Genomic DNA, 21,881 nt, shown 5'->3' on the forward strand with positions numbered 1-21,881 from the left:
AGGCTATGAGTAGGTCATGAGAAATCTTTCAAATGCTTAAGAAACTAACACAGGAAGGCTACAATTCATCTCATGAAAGGTGGGTTTCTCTGGGGTCTGTAAGCGCTGAATCAATGAATGCAACTCCATCTTACAACAGTGATGGTTGCCCATAAGCCACAGGAATGACAGTCAGATTATGTTCAGGAAAATTGTCTAGACACGTGTTGGCAGTTTTTTAAACCATTCCCTGTGAAGTGACAACTATTATGGAAAGAATATTTTTACCTTTAAAATTGAGCTCAGAGTTATTTCTTCCCTTCCTTCTTCACCTCCCTGATGTGAATTAGCCAGTGTCCTTTGTGATGGCACACCTCTTTGTGCAGGCCTCTGTGAGCAACTTATCAACTTATCTTTATGATTGTGTGTTTGCCTGAGACCTCTGAGGGGACGAGCATCATGTCTGTATCTCTGTTGTCTGCTCAGGACAATGCCTGGTACAGAAGAGTTGCTCAATGTATATTTGAGCAAAAATTTATCACCTGTTTCTGATAGAAGGTTTCTATCAGAGTGAAAATACCACTTTTGGTCATAGTATGATCTTGTCCCCTATAAAATGTTCCACTGAGACATTTCTCAGAGTTCAGTATTAGTAAATATTTTTGTTCTCTTTGGAAATTTCCTCCATTCTAATAGCAAGAGTCATGCAATGTGTAGATATGCCCTTCACCACTTTGCCTTCCAGGAAACTTAGAGGTCAGCTTGATGCTCAACTGGGTAAACTGATTTAATGTTTGGCTTATTTTCTTTCTATTCTTTTTTTTCTCACACCTTCCTTTTATATTCCTATTTGTATGCTCTTATTTTTATTTGTCTTTTTCCCTAAGCTATCCAGGGGGAAATGCAGATTTTGTGGGACCTAAAGCAAATACAAATCTAGGAGCTTTTTTTTGGGAATATTAACTTTAAAGTCTAAAATCAGACATGAAATTAGATTTTTTTTTTAATTTAGAAGGAGTCTAGTGAGGGGCCCTATAATTTAAGCTTCATTAGCTTAAATCTATCTCTGAAACAACCTCAAAAATATTTGGGCAAGATAGATGATAAGTAGATAGGAAGGAAAGAAAAAAGGAAGGTACCAGATAAGTTAATTCAGAAAGAGTGACCAAAAATGGAGAGCTGAAAGGGAGTTAAGAAATAATCTTACTCAGCACTTTAATTTTACAGAAGAGGAAATTGAAGACACAATGAGAAGTAAGGTCCTCGTCCAAATTGACCCCTTTATAGTCAACACTAGAGCAGGTAATTCCTAATCCCCATCTACTGAGACACTGCTAAACTTACACGGAGGAAATGAAACACAGGTATGAATTAGCTTTAAGGGAAGGTTCTGCAATATGTGGTATATGAGTTTAGGACTTCTGCTTCTTCTAGAATAGATATGCTCCTTCAGTCAGAGATACACATACATGTTGAGTAAGCCAAAGGGCCAAAGAATGTGAAAGTGCTAAGCTTGTAGGTACTTACAATTCTTCCCTCCTCGCCCAGCCCTCCCCAATCCCATATTTATTTATTTTTTAAGGAATTCTACTGCAGTTGGGGGATGAGACGCTAGTAGACTTATATAGTTTGTTATTTTCTCCTTCCTCCTCCTCTTCTTTCTCCCCTCCCCCTCCTCTTCTTCTCCTTCTCCATCTCCTTCTTCTTCTTCCAACTTTACTAACCCTCCCACCAAGTATGTGGCTAAAGGGGACACAGTTAAGCTTAAGGAAGACAACCTGATGGAGACCTCAAAAATGAAAACTCTGATTTTTCAAAGCAGATGAATGCAGTGTTAAAAGTCATAACTCCTTTTGAGAATCAGTGGAAAGTTCAACAGCTTCTCATCAAGAGGGAGGCAGAAGAGACAAGGATTCAGCATGCTTTAAACTGAGAGAAAATATTACCATTGTTGTGTTAGGTGGTTTGAAAAAAGCCTATCAAGTAGGTGACTAGATTTTCTTCTAGCCAGGCTGCAGCCACTGGGAGCTCTAACTCCAAAAAGCCCAGCTGCAAAAGAAGTAGGTGGTGAGTAAGAAAACATTCTGTAGCCTCATTTGTATTCTAGAGGAACTACTTCCAACGTCCTTTCAACCCAGCTCCCTCGTCCAAACTGCTGTGGATAGGAGGTACAGTGAGTTGTCTCCCAGGAACTCGAAAGTGAAGGAAATAAAATTGCCTTCACAGAATTGTACTGTTAAATCAACACATAAATGATGTAATCAGAGTTAGCTAAGTCACCTTAGAACAACAGAAGGGCTCTGGGGCCTGAGTGTCTATGACAAATTTGACAGAGGTGACATTAATCTATTGATAACTTAGTGTATTAACATATCTGAAGATTGGAAGAAAAGCTAGCCAGAAGGTAAAAGCCTACAAAGAAGAGCATCTTCAGGCATGTGGTGGCAGTACTGGCCTAGCACTGTCTCAGGAAGAGGGAGGGGTAACCTGTAAACTTTCAGGCCTTCAGTGTTCTGTTGGCATTATGGAGGTTGACCCTGGGGTAGGATGGATGTGTCCGATGTTTCAGCCTGATGTTATTAGCGTTTGAATCATTTAAATTTTCAAATTTAATTCCCATGCTCACCAAGCAACCTTCTGATTAGTATCTGGCTCTACAAGGAGACTTAATTACAGGGGAGAGAATACACTGATCATAAGGACTTAAATATTCTGAACACTGTAACAGTTATTTCATATTGTGGATGAATAATCTGGCATTTGGGCACAATTCATCTCCCCATACAGTTGTTGTCTCCAAAGAGATAATTTGCTCTTTAGACTGGGATGTGTCCACATATTAGATTTCAGTGCAATTATAATGATAATAACAGCTAACTTCATTGCGTGCTTACTATGTGCCTACCACCGTTCTAAGTATCTTACATGTGTTAATTCATTTAATTTTTGTGACAACCCTATGATGTCAATACTCAGGTTTATTTTATGGATGGGGAAAAACTCAAACACAAAGAGCTTGCCCAAGATCATTGCAGTCAGTTGGGAAGGAGACTGAGATTTGAATCCAGAGGTCCAGGATCCAGAGCGTGGGCCTCTAACGGCTACTCTATATTATTGATCAATTTATTATAGGCCCCTATCTCTTATCTCTAATCCTCAAAAAACAAAACAAAACAAACCTCTGAAGACACAAAGTTTTTTTTCCCCAAAATTTAGCTGCAGCATGACATAATGTGATCTGAACTAATTTGGTGACAAAACCTGACTGGAAGGGGTATGAGGTCTTCTCCTTTATCTCACTCAGTGAAAATAATCATAGGTTTGCTACAGAAATATTAAGATGTTTGATTAAGTGGTGCTACCTGATATTCTGCTGTGGGTATTGATGTAACATAATGTATATACACTGTATTACCTTTTAAAATTAAAAAAATTTGAATTCCAAATCAGATCTGGTCCCATAAGCATCAAATAAGTGACTGTGGACTAGTGGTTGTACATGAATAACTTGGTAGGTATCCTGGTTCTATATATTGGCCCTACAGCTTGGTTCATATATATAAGGCTCTTAGAGGAAGGTCCTCTCTTATTGTGCTGACAGAATCAGGGTATTGAGCCTGAAAAACTGGTAGTCAGAGCCCAACAATGGTCAAGTCACTGAGGCCATGAATGCCACTTAGGGAGGCCTATAAAAACCAGCCAGCCAATATGTCATCTCTAGATGGCTGGATGGGTTGTGAGCACCCACGAAAAATAAGTGATTCTCTTTCCTATTGTATTTTCTCCAAATCTCAGCTGGTCTCTTCCTATGTGAGACTGAAGGCTCTTGTGTTAGAACTGCTGAACTGTGAAGGCCACATATTCCAGGGGACATGGGAAGATTGATGGGAGGTCAATGCATCCACAAGCACATTTCAAGGCTGTATAGGTTTATTTGTTTATTCACCAAATAATTAATTCCACAAACATCTATGAAGGCCAAGAATAAAATACGGTCCCATTCTTAAATTGCTAACATTTTAGGTCCTGAAGTCAGAATGACCTGAGTTTAAATCTTGCTCTGTCATGTATTCGCTGTGGGATCTTGGGGCAACCTTTATGTGCCTATGTTCCTTTATCTGTAAAATGGGGATAAAAATAGTACACACCCTATGGGGACATTGTAAGGATTTAATACAAGAAAGTACATAAAGCACTTCACAAAATATAAAAGGCTATGGTAAGCTTAATAAATATTAGCTATCATTATCACTATCATGGTAATTTTGATTATAGTCAACCAATTGTTAAGTGCACACACATTACCAAGAATCTATCTTGATATACATACATTATCAAGAAAAGAGCAGCTGATTTTGCATAGGACAGTCTAGGTAGGCTGCATCGAGGAGTTCACATTGAGGAGTAGTCTTGAAAAATGAGCAGAATTTCAATAGAGAGTGAAGAAGAAGAAGGTGATTTGGGGAAAAGAAATGAATTCAGTATCTTGCAATGTTGACTTTGAGATTTTCATAGACAGCTGAAAAAAATGGCCTGGGTTCATTAGAAAGATTCAGGCTATAATTTGTTTATTAGCATTAAACCAATATTAATAAGATCTAAAACCACAAGATTAGATAGGAATATCAAGGAAGAATACTGTACACTGAGAATGAAAATTTAAAGCAAGGTAGAAGGGAAGCCTTTGAAGGCAAAGAAATAACAAGCAGCAATCTAGGAAGAAAAGTGGGAGAGAGCAGGTTTAGAGAAGACCGACTTGTTCAAACAGGTGTCAGATCGAGTCCACACCCCAGTGGAGGACAGAGGAAGTCACTGAACTTTAACCTGAGAAGCAATATAGTGAGATGTACAGTCTTTGGGCTCAAGACACACCTGGGTTCAAACCTTCCTTCTCATTCTGACTAGGTAGCTAAACCTTAAACAAGATACTTTTCCTTAGTAGTCATCAGATTCCACATCTATAACATGAAAATAGTAGCATCTACCTTATAAAATTGTTGTGAGTTAAAAATGAACTAATGCATGTAAAGCACTTAGGAAATTGTCTGGATAATGACATACACATGTACACCTGGGAAAATATAAATTGGTCAATACAAATTTGATACCAGAGAAAATAATAGAACAATCATTAAATTACTTTCCATCGCTCAGAGGAGACCTAGATATTGTGTAACAATTCAAGTCGGATTTCTGAACAAACAAATAATGTCAATGTCAGACCAATTTAATTTTCTTTCTTGGAAGAATATTAGACTGTGTAGGTAAGAGGAAAGTAAAAGATTCAATACAGCTGAACTAGCTGGGCTTTCTGTCTGTCTCCATGACATCTCTATCAGAAAGCTGAGGAAATTATTTACAGCAGCATGTCCCCAAAAGAGTGTTTTATAGAAGGTTTTTAAGACTTCCATGAACAATAAAGTTTGGGAAACACATGATAAAATAGATTACTTATTTTAGGGTTCTCAAATGTTTTTAATAAGGTAATGTGAATATCTAAGAGTCAGTATAATGTACAGCATTTTCCAAACTTATTTGGCCATGGAATCCTTGTAAGGGTCATAGAACACAGTTTGGCAAGCAGAGGTGTAGATAATATTATATTATCTTTTTTGGAATTACTATTCCTAAAGGTTAATTGTTAAGTTTTCAGCACCTATAAGTAGGGATCAGAATTTCAAGAGGGATCAGAATTTTATTCATGAGCTAGACAAGGGGAATCAAGAGAATCATGATTAAGCATGAAGTTGGACAGAGTTTCTATTACTTAGAAAACAGAAATGAAATTCAAAGGACATTCAAAATAGAATTCTATCAAAAATAGAATGAAGATCAATAGGGAGAAGAAGAAAGATGTCTTACAGATAAAACATAAGCTTGGTAGAAAAATAAGAAATATATTGATACACATATATATGGCTTTAAAGAACGAAGAAAACACACTGAGTCTTCAGTAAAAAGCATAATGAATAAAAATATCATCACAAGAGTTATTACTTCTGCTTCTGCCGAGTCTATTATAATGAAAGGCATAGGGAAATGTATTGTGTCTCACAGATTGGGGTGGCGGTGTTTTAGAGGGCTGGGGCTCTGTATTCTTCTCTCCTGGCTCTATATGCTCCATACAAAAGTGGCCTTGGAGTTGCTCCAGAATTTAGGACTTCCAAGCCATAGTATTCCCAGCAAGGTCCCAGTTTAAAGACCTTCTGAGTGATGGGCTGAATGGTTTTGAAGGGAGATCTTAAAATTTCCTGATGTAATGAAGCCTTTCTAGTTTTTATGCTAAGAGTAGGCAGGAACTGATCTTATTCAAAAATCCTGGCTGCTTGAAGTTCTGCTAAATCCAGAGATTATCCAATATGAGTGTTATTTCTAGGCTACTGAAGAGTTGGTGTTGAGGGATCAGAGATTGTAGCCACTCCTTTTTACTTCTTAGGTTTTTTTTTTTTGCGGTACGCGGGCCTCTCACTGTCGTGGCCTCTCCTGTTGCGGAGCACAGGCTCCGGACGCGCAGGCTTAGCGGCCATGGCTCACAGGCCCAGTCGCTCGGCAGCATGTAGGATCTTCCCAGACCGGGGCATGAAGCCGTGTCCCCTACATCGGCAGGTGGACTCTCAACCACTGCGCCACCAGGGAAGCCCCTACTTCTTAGGTTTTTTATTCCTGTATTAGGATACAGCATATCCTGAGTGTCCCTCTTAATATCTGACTTGTAATGTACCAACTCGAGTCATGTATGTGTGGGCACGTGCACATGTGAGTGTGCGCATGTATCCATGTGTGTAAGAAAAAGCCAAAATGACAGGAGAATCATAACAGTGCTATAAGTCCTGTGTTTGGCTTACATTTCCACACTAAAAAATCAGAGGACTTCCGGGGCAAACAACTAGGTAAGAGAGTTGAAAATCTTATCATATGAGAAATGGAGCTGATGATGTTAAACTGGACAAGAAAGAAAACTGGGATTGATACAGAGTTTTAAGACTTAAAAAGAAAAAGTGGTTGGAAATTAGGAGACACTCAATACTGATGTTAAGCAATAAGTTTTATAACAATTAAAACTGTCCAATAATTGACAAGTCTGCCTTATGAAAAAAAGCCTAAAAATAAGATTATTTTTGAACACTTATTTTGTGGTAGGTGTTATGCTAAACACATCGCATGCATTTGCTTATTCACTTCTCTCAAAATCCTTATGAGGTAAGAACTGTTATTATCCTCACAATACAGATGGGAAGCCAAGTGTTAGAGAGGTTAATATTGATACCTTTACTTTTTCAAGGTCACTGAGCTAGTGAATGGACAAACTGGTATTTGATTCTGGAACCTGTGTACTAAACAACTTAATTGCCTACTTCCATCCTTGGATATTTGCAAGCAGTCTGATGTGGCAGAGATTTCTTTAAAGGAGTTCTTTCCATTGCAAGACTGGACCATTGCAGATTATCTTAAAATCTTCAATCTAGTTTCTGCCATGTTGAGGGTTGAAATGTTGAATTCAACCTCCTTGGCCATTGTGTCCATCTGTCACCATATTTTAACAGAAATGGGGAAAAGTCTAGAGAAGGCCAAGAAAAACTAAGGGATGGATACACAATAGAATCCACATGGACAATTGAAAGAGGTTGCATTATATTAGGGCTATGTAAGTCATTTCCATGGAGAATATAACAAGAAATCCATTCCAGTGAAAAAGCTTGGCTGGCACAAGAAGGTCTTTCCAGTGAAAATGTCTTGAAATAAGCAAGACCTTGAAGCACAGTTATGGGTAGAAGAAAACGGTGTCGTGTTAGAATAGAAGCCAATGCCTTCAATAGCAGTCTCTCCCAGCTGCCTTTCTAGTAGCCCTGACAAGTTGGCCTGCCCTGAGGATGAGCCAGAATGCCACCAAGTGTTTGTAAACATTGTTCTCTTCCATCCTGTCCCACTAAAGGAGCAGCAGACATTAAAAATGAAATCTGAGTCATTTTCATTTGAGGAAACCTTTAAACTAAATTTGACAACTGTGGTGATAGGAATTCTAGCTAGTCACAGGGTATGGCAACAAATAACCTCATGAGATCCCTCCTGAATTCACGAGTCTATGGCTCTCAACAATTGAGGAAAGCCCACGGAGTCTCTGTTAATAAAATCGCCTTGAAAAAAAATTATTTCTGCTCAACAGAACTTTATGTATTAATTTTAGGAGCTAGGCTGTAAGTTTTTTCTTGAACACAGAAAGAAACGGAATATCTTTACAAAGAGGGATTTTTTTTTAGGCTTTGACGGATTTTTTTTTCCTGCTTCATAGAAATTTTAACATAGTTTCATGCCCCCATTCTTTATGGCCTGTTACTCGGTCCATTACTTTTACACTTAACTTGATAAGGTCCTGGTTCCTGACTATTAGTTTCTGGGGTTTGGTTTCTCACAGCTGCTGCTTTGAAGGGCCTGATGACATTCTTAGCCTTGCACGGAGCTGGTGGCTTTTCAAGGTCTCATTCCCCCACTACTCACTGTCCTGCTGTTTCTGTTACTTCTCACTTGAATGGGTGTATTCTCAACCTCATCTTTCTCTACTTTTAAAAGAGGTCAAACCTGGGGCTTTTGTGAGTGGCTAATTGGTCCATGCATGGAATTGGGCAATTTATTCTGGAAGTAAATACTTGTCTCATTGAGCGAGTCAAAATGTGTTTTCCTAGGGATGTTCAGGGATTTCAGAGGGGCACCCACATGAGTGATAACGGGGCACCTCTCACGCTTCCTGTGAAGACAGATAATGCCTGTGCTCTTTCACATGCACACAAACATCCCCTTTCTTACTGTGGTCCCTACAGGCCTACAGTCACACTCTTTATCGAAAGGCAGCCTCTCCTAACAGGATACACGCCAGGCATGACGTCAACTGCTGGCATTTGGAAAAAGCCCAAGTCAGGCTGTAGCTAAATTTGGAGAGGGAAACATCTTTTAGACAAAGCATCTCTTAGGTTACCCAGTATGGGAAATGGGATTGTAAACATTAAGAGAATTTCTGGAAGTAGTTTATGGTTAAAATTAAGTCAGAGTTGGGAGTTTTGAATGCCTTTGTGATTTTAATAGGAAATTAATTTGGGGAAGGAAAAAAAGCAGCTCCTGTTTCATCCACTTAGAAAAAATTTCTCCTGTGGTTTCTATCATTTCCCAACACACTGATGTGAATGTTGGAAGACTGAATTTAACAGATGATCCAAGTGCTAAAATGTGCTTACAAGTGGCAAAATAGGGATGAAAGCTTTAGCTGCATTTTGAAGAGGAATGGGACTCCTGGTAAGAGGAGTGAAAGCACAATTGCAAGTGAAATTGAGAGGAACTCTCAGCTCATCGTGAACAAAATATGGTATTACCGAGCAAAAGTTACTCACAGGTATTTGCAGTGCCTTTGGGGATGGGGAGATACGAGCCTGGACTCCAAGGTCGGCCCTGATAATTCTTCTTGCATTTCCCACAGTCTGGACCTGTAGTGTTGTGCTCACATTCACAGGTCAATTTGCTGTTGTCATACACACACACAGTGGCATGGAGATTACATTTGCACCTAGGCAGAGGAGAGACAAGAGTTCATTGTTAAGTCCAGTTGTCTTGGTGATCACTGAGGCTTTATCCACCTGTCTTCTAGGATTGCGGCTCTCACAGCCTGTAGTGCTTGTGTGCTACCTAAAGACTTAGTAAAATGTAGATTTGCAGGCCTGACCCTCAGAATCTTTTAAACAAGTGTCCTTGGGGGTAGGGGTGGGGGAGAGATTGTGATACAGACTGACCTCATCCCACACTTTGAGGAATCCTAATACAAGTCAGTCAGTTAGGTGGGGTCTGACGCTCACCTAAGGCAACTGTGCTCTGAAATCAGGGGTTTCCCAACAGATATCCAAAATATTGCCACTAGTGAGAGGCTCTTCTGTGCTATTATCAAATCTACAATACATCTGGCTTTGAAGAACAATGTCATCTTCTGTTTTTCCTTAAACCAGAAGGACAACTCTTATTTGTTTAAAAAGAAATATAACCATTGAGATAATTTGCTATTCAGGTTTATTTTCTAGACCCCAAGTGGTTATAAACAGATGTTCTCATTCTGGGCTCTGAAATGACATTCCTCAGGCAGAAGAGGTTTTCCACGAAGGCCTCTAAGTAACCTGAATAATCCTCAGATTTCCTACTCACATAAAATAATCACAAAGGTCTCTCATAAATGGGTCAAAGGACTCAGGAAAAAAGATGCTTCGAATACTAGAAAATGAAAACCTATGTGTGGCAGGGGTTTGAGGTCATTAGCCAAGGCCTTCCCTTTGGTGCCTGTGAATAACGCTGTAATATATGAGAGGCAACAATGGAATATGCAATTTCTACAAAAATACATTCCCATATCCAAAGTCTCTGACTGTAAAACTGCAAAGGCCAACTTGATATCTGTTGAGGTAGCAGGGTATAAATTATAAGATACAAAGTATGAGCCGCATCCTCTGGAGAAATAAAGCCTAGGTCAACAGAATGTCCATGACCAGAGGGCAGAACAATGTACGTGGGAAGAGATGTGTCCACACAAAGGAAAGAACCTGATACCCAGACCTGGGGGTAAAGGGCCAAGATCTGTCAGGGTCAGAACCTGAAAGTGTGTGTGTGTGTGTGCATGTGTGTGTGTGCATTTTAAAACTAGTCTGGCCCTTTCTAGGAACTAGGACAAAAATATAGAAAGTCAAGTTTCATAAAAACGAAGAAATATTATATGCTTTACATTTGCTTTCTTTTTTGGCAGATGTCATGAATTGGGAAAAGTAACAATACTCTTTCTTTGGTAGGAAAATAAGATTCTTTAACAACTGCTGTTGGTCTCTATAATGTCTGTACAGTAACAACCAAATTTCTTCCTTGTGCACTAATGGTCTGTTTGGAACACTGACCCATACTTACGGCAAGGAAACAAAGGAATGGCTAAGACTATTCCTGAGGGCTGTTGGGCTCTCTTCTAACTAAAAGGTGTAGCCCCTAAAGCAATAGCCACCCACTCAAACCTCCCTGGGTAAGACCAAGCCTCAGCTTCCTCAGGGGTCCACTACACTTCACAGTACTTGTAACTACACTCTGCCCTCTGTATAGTTGTAAATTATAATAAGCTGAAAGGCTACCATTTAAACAATACCCATTCAACATCAACACATAAACAAAGTCTTTAACATTCATACAATCTTTTAAAAAGAGGAAAAATTCAGTTAAGTAAAATAGACAGTGTTTAATTATGAGCTAGGTCTTGTAAAAATCTCCTACATGCAGGGAGTTACTTGCGTTAAGCTGCTTATTAAAGAATCTTTCTCCTTCCTTCATTAGCACCTTTATTTATGGGTGTGTTTATAAATGTGGAAGATGTTAGAAACTTAAGTGATAGAAGCACCAGCTTATACTGATTTAGCACCCTATCTGGTGTTTAAAAATTCCAAATGAGGAAATGAACAATGTGACCCCAAAGAATATGTTGGTTTCATGTGTGAAGACCAAGAATGCAAGTAGTAATTGTAAATTGGATTATATACCTTGTAGCTATTAATACTTTCATACTGGTAGTCAGTCTCTGAGTTATAGGCAATTTCTATTCTAAAGACTTTATATTTGCTGAGAAAATATTTTTCGAATAACAAAAGGAAGTGAAAGAAGAATAGATGAATATTTAGTCTTATTTTCCCCATATTTCTTTCAATTAGTGGTTCATTTTCACCTGTCCAAAGCTTTTTCATCATTCAAGGCTCAACTCAATTCATTACTCTTTCTTGATATCTATCATACCTACTATAGACACTCTATCTCTCTAAGCTTCTGATTCCCTTAAAAGTTTCTGTGTGTTTGGTTTGGTTGGTTGTTACTTAAGGCTCTTTCTGCTTTTAGAATTTTTACTCATTGCATCTCTCTCATCTTAAGGAAGAAAAATATCTACTCTGTACCCTAGTCTTCTTTTCTCACTACCATTTTAACACTCTCCTTCCCCTTCTTGAGTTTTCTACACTTGCCATCTCCTTTTTCTCATCTCCCACACACTCACTGTTTCCAACTAACCAAAACCTCCCTTGCCAAGACCACCCATGACCTCCTGGTGAAAATCTAATGGATTTCCTTCCTTGCTTTATCTATCTCCTTAGGGGATTTGACTCTGTGGGACCACTCCATTTCCCCTGACACACTCTCCCCACTGGATTCTCCAGGTCCTTTTCAGAACACTCTTCTGTTGTTCTCTTCATGTACTGTTCCTTGGGTTCTGGATCAGCATAGTCAGCCTAAGTGACTCTCCTTGGGCACTCTTATCCAGGTTGTCCCTTCAATTTCCTCTGTGGTCCTCAACTACTTTTGAGTTATAGGCAATCTAAAGCAAATTTGCATCATTTTTTTTTCCCTAGAAAAAAGTAAAAACATGCAAAATAAACTCAAACATTTGGAAATATTTTAGGAGATTCAGATTCTCTGTTACCCATAGGAATCCACAGAACTCTCTCCTTCCATTATCACTAGGTGAAGATCATCTGCTCAACATGTGGATAAGTCCTGGTGCTGTAACGTCCATCATGGATCTCTCTCCTGAACATGTCAAATCCAGCATATCACAAACTGAATTACTTGGCTTCCCTCCCCCACCTACTCATCCTTCTGTGTTTTCTTTCTCAGTACATTGCATCACCTTCTAGTCAGCTGGTCAAGAATGACCACTCCTACTTCCTTTCCTATCACATCTAATTTGTCTTTACTCAGTCTCTCACCCAGTTCTGAAATTCCTCCTCCTCGATAACTCTCAAATACATACAGCTCTAGCCATTGCCACGTCCCTGTTGACATCATTTTCATCTTTGATCTGGTTTATTACAATGGCTTCTATAGAGACCTTTCTGCCTCCTCTCATACTCTTCTTTAGCCCAATCTCATCACAATAGTCAAAACGATCATTTACACAAAAATACCTGGGTCACCTTGGCTTAGAACCATTGAAAAATTTCCCTTTATTCTCAGAATAGAGTCCAAGCTCTATAACATGGCCTACAAGTCCCTTTGAAATCGATCTCTTGTTCTTTCTCCATTTTTATTTGCACCACTACCAATTCTACAATTAGTTCTTCAAACTTTGCCTTTGGGTAATCTTTTAAGCTGTTCCTTATGCCTAGAACATAATTCTACCTCTTTTACCTGCATAATTTTTACCATCAGATGTCAACTTGGAAATCTCAGTGTCTGGCTCCTACGTGACATTCAAAAACCATCTGCTGATTAACTATCTGAATCCTTCTCTGACCCACCAGAATGCCTTCCCTAGGGGCTCCTCTGACATGAGGCAAGGCCAGCCACAGGATGAAGTCCACACTATCTTTGCTCTAGACTTAGGCTGTATTGTAATTGTTTATTCTTCTGTCACGCTCACTGGAGTGTAAGCTCCTGGGAGCAGCAGTCATATCTGCCTTATTTATTGTAACATCCCTAGCACGGGTCAAGCTACTTGGCACATAATAAGTGTTTAAAAAATATCTGACAGGGGCTTCCCTGGTGGCGCAGTGGTTGAGAGTCCGCCTGCAGATGCAGGGGACACGGGTTCGTGCCCCGGTCCGGGAGGATCCCACATGCCGCGGAGCAGCTGGGCCCGTGAGCCATGGCCGCTGAGCCTGTGCGTCCGGAGCCTGCGCTCCGCAAGGGGAGAGGCCACAACAGTGAGAGGCCCGCATAACACACACACACACAAAAAAAAAAAAAAAAAAAAAATCTGACAAATAAACAAGTGACTAATAAACAACTAAACTTCCTGAAAGCAGGGACTTCATGTGCCTGTTCTACTATGATGAATACAGCAATGGACTAAGAATAATTAATAGGCATTGTACTAAGTCAAACACTCCATGATGTGTGCTGAAAATTGCCCTCACCACTTGTTTTCATAACTAACCTTATACTGGGCAAAGGGAACTCTAAAATTGGTGAGGCCTTGTAAACTCAATTTAACTTAATTTAAACTCCAGAGGATTTGCCAAATGTCTGAAAGCTAACACAAGAGCTATCCTAAAAAAATGCCTAAAAGACCCAGGAGAAGAACGCAACTTAGAGGACGGAAAAAAACAGCTTAGAGGAGAGCATTTGGGTAGCATAATTGTTCTGGAATGTGCATCTTTTAGTTTCAACTCCTTCCTGTAAGGATGGCCACCCTGGGTCGGCTAAAGTTTGGCAGAGTGCTGCTTGGGTGCTGGCTACAGCTCTAACTTCTCCAGCAGTAAATCTGCTGACCTAGCTCGGCTCCTGGGCTGTCTTTCTTCAGTCATTGTGACAACTGCTGTGCCAGGGCTGAGCTTGTGAAAGTGGACGCTGAGGCACAACGACATTGGCCTGTATTTGGAAACGGCTCCCTTTCATTTTCCACAGCTCAGTTTATTCTCATCATCCCATTCCAATCAGACACTAAAATCCTTTATTTAGAGCTCTTGCCAGAGTGGCTTTTCCTCCAACAGAAAAAAAATGTATTTCACAATGCTGGGAGATCGCTCTCAATTCCTGGTGTTATGAACTCCGGCCTTGTGATGGGGTGGAGGGCAGACTCCCGTGACATCCACTCATCTCTGACAGATTCATTATCCATTTCCTTGGCCATCCAGCTGCCACGTTTGCTATCACATTAGGTGGGGGAGGAACTGTACAAGTGGAGACCTAACAGGCTTCGCTAGTGGTCACAGATCTGATGTTCTGGAGAGATGAGCCTATTCACCGATTCTGTTTACACGTATAGAACACATACCAAGACACTGCAGATAGAACTAATTGACTTGCTTGTACCTCAAAGATCCACTTGTGTGTAAGCAACAAATTGCACACACTGTCATATAAGGGCATTGCTAAGACAGACCTTTAAAAAAAAAAAGTGAGCTCTATTCTGTGATGCAAACTTAATGAAAACCAGTGTGTTCTTGCTTTTAACCAGGTCTTCACTTCCTGTATTTTAGTGAGCAGCTGTCACAAGTCAATTTAATCTTGCTTATAAAACGGCTCCAGGGCCTCCCTGGTGGCGCAGTGGTTGGGAGTCCGCCCCCCAATGCAGGGGACACGGGTTCGTGCCCCGGTCTGGGAAGATACCACATGCCACGGAGTGGCTGGGCCCGTGAGCCATGGCCGCTGACCCTGTGCGTCCGGAGTCTGTGCTCCACAGCGATGAGGAGCCCGCGTACAGCAAAAAAAAAAAAAAAAAAAAAAAAAACGGCTCCAACATTTAGATCTGTGCCACCTGCCAGGAGGTATGAAAAACCCATCTAGTCTGCCTGTTTTTTTTTTTTTTAATAACTTAATATATTTATTCTGGGAAGCATGCTATCCACCAGAGTTTCCGGTGAGTTAGAGGTCTGTACATGTAGTCTATTAGTAGTGTTTCAAATAAAAGTACCAAGACAAAGAAGTTTAAAACTGACGCTTTGTGAAACAAAACTGGAAGGGAGAGGACGAGGGGAAGATGGCGGAAGAGTAAAACGCGGGGATCACCTTCCTCCCCACAGATACACGAGAAATACATCCACACGTGGAACAACTCCTACAGAACACCTACTGAACTCTGGCAGAAGACCTCAGATCTCCCAAAAGGCAAGAAAGTCCCCACGTACCAGGGTAGGGCAAAAGAAAAAAGAATAAACAGAGACAAAAGGATAGGGACGGGACCTGCATCAGTGGGAGGGAGCCGTGAAGGAGGAAAGGTTTCCACACACTAAGAAGCCCCTTCGCGGGCAGAGACTGCGGGTGGCAGAGGGGGGAAGCTTTGGGGCCGCGGAGGAGAGCGCAGCAACAGGGGTGAGGAGGGCAAAGCGGGGAGATAACCACACAGAGTATCAGTGCCGACCAACACTCACCAGCCCGAGAGGCTTGTCTGCTCACCCACCGGGGCGGGCGGGGCTGGGAGCTGAGGCTCGGGCTTCGGTCGGAGCTCAGCGAGAGGACTGGGGTTGGCGGCGTGAACACAGGCTGCAGGGGGTTAGTGCACCATGGCTGGCCGGGAGGGAGTCCGGGAAAAGTCTGGACCTGCCGAAGAGGCAAGAGACATTTTCTTCCCTCTTTGTTTCCGGGTGCACGAGGAGAGGGGATTAAGAGCGCTGCTTAAAGGAGCTCCACAGACGGGCGCAAGCCGCGGCTAACAGCGCGGACACCAGAGACGGGCCTGAGACGCTAAGACTGGTGCTGCCGCCACCAAGAGGCCTGTGTGCGAGCGCAGGTCACTGTCCACGCCCCCTTTCGGGGGAGCCTCTGCAGCCTGCCACTGCCAGGGTCCCGGGATCCAGGAACGGCTTCCGCGGGAGAACGCACGGCGCGCCTCAGGCTGGTGCAACGTCACGCCGCTGACGCAGGCTCGCCCCTCACTCCGTGCCATTCCCTTCCCCGAGGCCCTAGTGATCCAGAGCCGCCGAATCAGCGGCTCCTTTAAGCCCGTCCTGTCTGAGCGAAGAACAGACGCCCTCGGGCGACCTATACGCAAAGGCGGGGCCAAATCCAAAGCTGAGTCCACGGAGCTGTGAGAACAAAGATGAGAAAGGGAAATCCCTCCCAGCAGCCTCAGAAGCAGAGGATTAAAGCTCCACAATCAACTTGATGTGCCCTGCATCTGTGGAATACATGAATAGGCAACGAATCATCCCAAATTGAGGAGGTGGACTTTGAGAGGAAAATGTATGATTTTTTTCCCCTTTTCCTCTTTTTGTGAGTGTGTATGTGTATGCTCCTGTATGAGACTTTGTCTGTATAGCCTTGCTTCCACCATTTGTCCTAGGGTTCTATACGTCTGTTTTTTGGTTTTTTTTTTTTTTTTCTTTAAAAATTTTTTTTCCTTAATAATTATTTTTTATTTTAATAACTTTATTTTATTTTATCTGTATTTTATTTTACTTTATCTTCTTTCTTTCCTTCCTTCCCTCCTTCCTTCCTTCCTTTCTTTCTTTTTCTTTATTTTCTTTCTTCCTTCCTTCCTTCCTTCCTTCCTACTTTTTCTCCCTTTTATTCTGAGCCGTGTGGATGAAAGGCTCTTGATGCTGCAGCCAGGAGTCAGTGCTGTGCCTCTAAGTTGGGAGAGCCAACTTCAGGACACTGGTCCACAAGAGACCTCCCAGCTCCACATAATATCAAACGGTGAAAATCTCCCAGAGATCTCCATCTCAACACCAGCATCCAGCTTCACTCAACGACCAGCAAGCTACAGTGCTGGACACCCAATGCCAAACAACTAGCAAGATGAACACAACCCCACCCATTAGCAGAGAGGCTGCCTAAAATCATAATAAGTCCACAGACACCCCAAAACACACCACCAGACGTGGACCTGCCCACCAGAAAGACAAGATCCAGCCTCATCCACCAGAACACAGGCACTAGTCCCCTCCACCAGGAAGCCTACACAACCCACTGAAAGAACTTTAGCCACTGGAGAAGGACACCAAAAACAATGGGAACTACGAACCTGCAGCCTGCAAAAAGGAGTCCCAAACACAGTAAGATAAGCAAAATGAGAAGACAGAAAAACAAACAGCAGATGAAGGAGCAAGATAAAAACCCACCAGACCTAACAAATGAAGAGGAAATAGGCAGTCTACCTGAAAAAAAATTCAGAATAATGATAGTAAGGATGATCCAAAATCTTGGAAATAGAATAGACAAAATGCAAGAAACATTTAACAAGGACCTAGAAGTACTAAATATGAAACAAGCAACGATGAACAACACAATAAATGAAATTAAAAATACTCTAGATGGGATCAATAGAATAACTGAGGCAGAAGAATGGATAAGTGACGTGTAAGATAAAATAGTGGAAATAACTACTGCAGAGCAGAAGAAAGAAAAAAGAATGAAAAGAACTGAGGACAGTCTCAGAGACCTCAGGGACAACATTAAATGCACCAACATTCGAATTATATGGGTTCCAGAAGAAGAAGAGAAAAAGAAAGGGACTGAGAAAATATTTGAAGAGATTATAGTTGAAAACTTCCCTAATATGGGAAAGGAAATAGTTAATCAAGTCCAGGAAGCACAGAGAGTCTCATATAGGATAAATCCAAGGAGAAATACACCAAGACACATATTAATCAAACTATCAAAAATTAACTACAAAGAAAGCATATTAAAAGCAGCGAGGGAAAAACAACAAATAGCACACAAGGGAATCCCCATAAGGTTAAAAGCTGATCTTTCAGCAGAAACTCTGCAATCTAGAAGGGACAGGCAGAACATATTTAAAGTGATGAAGGAGAAAAACCTGCAACCAAGATTACCCTACCCAGCAAGGATCTCATTCAGATTTGATGGAGAAATTAAAACCATTACAGACAAGCAAAAGCTGAGAGAGTTCAGCATCACCAAACCAGCTTTACAACAAATGTTAAAGGAACTTCTCTAGGAAACAAACACAAGAGAAGGAAAAGACCTACAATAACGAACCCCAAACAATTAAGAAAATGGGAATAGGAACATACATATCGATAATTACCATAAATGTAAATGGACTAAATGCTCCCACCAAAAGACACAGATTGGCTGAATGGATACAAAAACAAGACCCATATATATGTTGTCTACAAGAGACCCACTTCAGACCTAGAGACACATACAGACTGAAAGTAAGGGGATGGAAAAAGATATTCCATGCAAATGGAAACCAAAAGAAATCTGGAGTAGCAATTCTCATATCAGACAAAATAGACTTTAAAATAAAGACTACTAGAAGAGACAAAGAAGGACACTACATAATGATCAAGGGATCGATCCAAGAAGAAGATATAACAATTGTAAATATTTATGCACCCAACATAGGAGCACCTCAATACATAAGGCAAATACTAACAGCCATAAAAGGGAAAATCAACAGTAACACATTCATAGTAGGGGACTTTAACACCCCACTTTCACCAATGGATGGATCATGCAAAATGAAAATGAATAAGGAAACACAAGCTTTTTTTTTTTTTTTTTGTGGTACGTGGGCCTCTCCCGTTGTGGAGCATAGGCTCCGGACGCGCAGGCTCGGTGGCCATGGCTCACAGGCCAAGCTGCTCCATGGCATGTGGGATCTTCCCAGACCGGGGCATGAACCGGCATCCCCTTCATTGGCAGGCGGACTCTCAACCACTGCGCCACCAGGGAAGCCTGGAAACACAAGCTTTAAATGATACATTAAACAAGATGGACTTAATTGATATTTATAGGACATTCCATCCAAAAACAACAGAATACACATTTTTCTCAAGTGCTCATGGAACATTCTCCAGGATAGATCATATCTTGACTCACAAATCTAGCCTTGGTAAATTTAAGAAAATTGAAATCGTATCAAGTATCTTTTCCGACCACAATGCTATGAGACTAGATATCAATTAGAGGAAAAGTTCTGTAAAAAATACAAACACATGGAGACAAAACAATACACTACTTAATAATGAAGTGATCACTGAAGAAATCAAAGAAGAAATAATAAAAATACCTAGAAACAAATGACAATGGAGACATGATGACCCAAAACCTATGGGATGCAGGAAAAGCAGTTCTAAGAGGGAAGTTTATAGCAATACAATCCCACCTTAAGAAACAGGAAACATCTCGAATAAACAACCTAACCTTTCACCTAAAACAATTAGAGAAAGAAGAACAAAAAAACCCCCAAAGTTAGCAAAGGAAAGAAATCATAAAAATCAGATCAGAAATAAATGAAGGAAATGATAGCAAAGATCAATAAAACTAACAGCTGGTTCCTTGTGAAGATAAACAAAATTGATAACCCATTAGCCAGACTCATCAAGAAAAAAAGGGAGAAGACTCAAATCAATAGAATTAGAAATGAAAAAGGAGAAGTAACAACAGACACTGCAGAAATACAAAAGATCATGAGAGATTACTACAAGCAACTCTATGCCAATAAAATGGACAACCTGGAAGAAATGGACAAATTCTTAGAAATGCACAACCTGCCAAGACTGAATCAGGAAGAAATAGAAAATATGAACAGACCAATCACAAACACTGAAATTGAAACTGTGATTAAAAATCTTCCAATAAACAAAAGCCCAGGACTAGATGTCTTCACAGGCAAATTCTATCAAACACTTAGAGAAGAGCTAACACTTGTCCTTCTCAAACTCTACCAAAATATAGCAGAGGGAGGAACACTCCCAAACTCATTATATGAGGCCACCATCACCTTGATACCAAAACCAGGCAAGGATGTCACAAAGAAAGAAAACTACAGGCCAATATCACTGATGAACATAGATGCAAAGATCCTCAACAAAATACTAGCAAGCAGAATCCAACAGCACATTAAAAGGATCATACACCATGATCAAGTGGGGTTTATTCCAGGAATGCAAAGATTGTTCAATATACGCAAATCAATCAACATGATACACCACATTAAAAAATTGAAGGAGAAAAACCATATGATCATCTCAATAGATGCAGAGAAAGCTTTCGACAAAATTCAACACCCATTTATGATAAAAACCCTGCAGAAAGTAGGCATAGAGGGAACTTTCCTCAACATAATAAAGGCCATATATGACAAACACACAGCCAACATCATCCCCAATGGTGAAAAACTGAAGGCATTTCCACTAAGATCAGGAACAATCAAGGTTGCCCACTCTCACCATTCTTATTCAACATAGTTTTGGAAGTTTTAGCCACAGCAATCAGAGAAGAAAAGGAAATAAAAGGAATCCAAATCGGAAAACAAGTAAAGCTGTCACTGTTTGCAGATGACGTGATAATATACAGACAGAATCCTAAAGATGCTACCAGAAATGTACTAGAGCTAATCAATGAATTTGGTAAAGTAGCAGGATACAAAATTAATGCACAGAAATCTCTTGCATTCCTATACACTAATGATGAAAAATCTGAAAATGAAATCAAGAAAACACTCCCATTTACCATTGCAACAAAAAGAATAAAATATCTAGGAATAAACCTACCTAAGGAGACAAAAGACCTGTATGCAGAAAATTATAAGACACTGATGAAAGAAATTAAAGATGATACAAATAGATGGAGAGGTATACCATGTTCTTAGACTGGAAGAATCAACATTGTGAAAATGACTCTACTACCCAAAGCATTCTACAGATTCATTGCAATCCCTCTCAAACTACCACTGGCATTTTTCACAGAACTAGAACAAAAAAATTCACAATTTGTATGGAAACACAAAAGAACCCAAATAGCCAAAGCAATCTTGAGAACGAAAAATGGAGCTGGAGGAATCAGGCTCCCTGACTTCAAACTATAGTACAAAGCTACAGTAATCAAGGCAGTATGGTACTGGCACAAGAACAGAAAGATAGATCAATGGAACAGGATAGAAAGCCCAGAGATAAACCCACACACATATGGTCACCTTATCTTTGATAAAGGAGGCAGGAATGTACAGTGGAGAAAGCACAGCCTCTTCAATAAGTGGTGCTGGGAAAACTGGACAGGGACATGTAAAAGTATGAGATTAGATCGCTCCCTAACACCATACACAAAAATAAGCTCAAAATGGATTAAAGACTTAATGCAAGGCCAGACACTATCAAACTCTTAGAGGAAAACATAGGCAGAACACTCTATGACATAAATCACAGCAGGATCCTTTTGGACCTACCTCCTAGAGAAATGGAAAGAAAAACAAAAATAAACAAATGGGACCTAATGAAACTTCAAACTTTTGCACAGAAAAGGAAACCATAAACAAGACCAAAAGACAGCCCTCAGAATGGGAGAAAATATTTGCCAATGAAGCAACTGACAAAGGATTAATCTCAAAAATTTATAAGCAGCTCATGCAGCTCAATAACAAAAAAACAAACAACCCAAACCAAAAATGGACAGAAGACCTAAATAGACATTTCTCCAAAGAAGATATACAGATTGCCAAC

At 40.5% G+C, this 21,881-nt stretch overlaps 1 protein-coding gene across 2 annotated transcripts in view; it reads right to left on the reverse strand.

Moving 5' to 3' along the window:
* The window catches only part of NTNG1 (netrin G1), a gene marked incomplete at both ends in the record, with an annotated part of 346,932 nt that overhangs the window by 78,846 nt on the left and 246,205 nt on the right, over positions 1-21,881 (reverse strand). For both annotated transcript variants that reach the window (XM_081216967.1, XM_081216966.1), the window contains one exon: positions 9,360-9,532. In XM_081216967.1, coding sequence (XP_081073093.1) covers positions 9,360-9,532 — 173 coding nt within the window. The remainder of the gene's footprint in view (positions 1-9,359; positions 9,533-21,881) is intronic.

This window comes from Mesoplodon bidens (genome assembly GCF_964165515.1).
Source record: "Mesoplodon bidens genome assembly, chromosome: 2".
In the NCBI taxonomy this organism is placed as follows: domain Eukaryota; kingdom Metazoa; phylum Chordata; class Mammalia; order Artiodactyla; family Ziphiidae; genus Mesoplodon; species Mesoplodon bidens.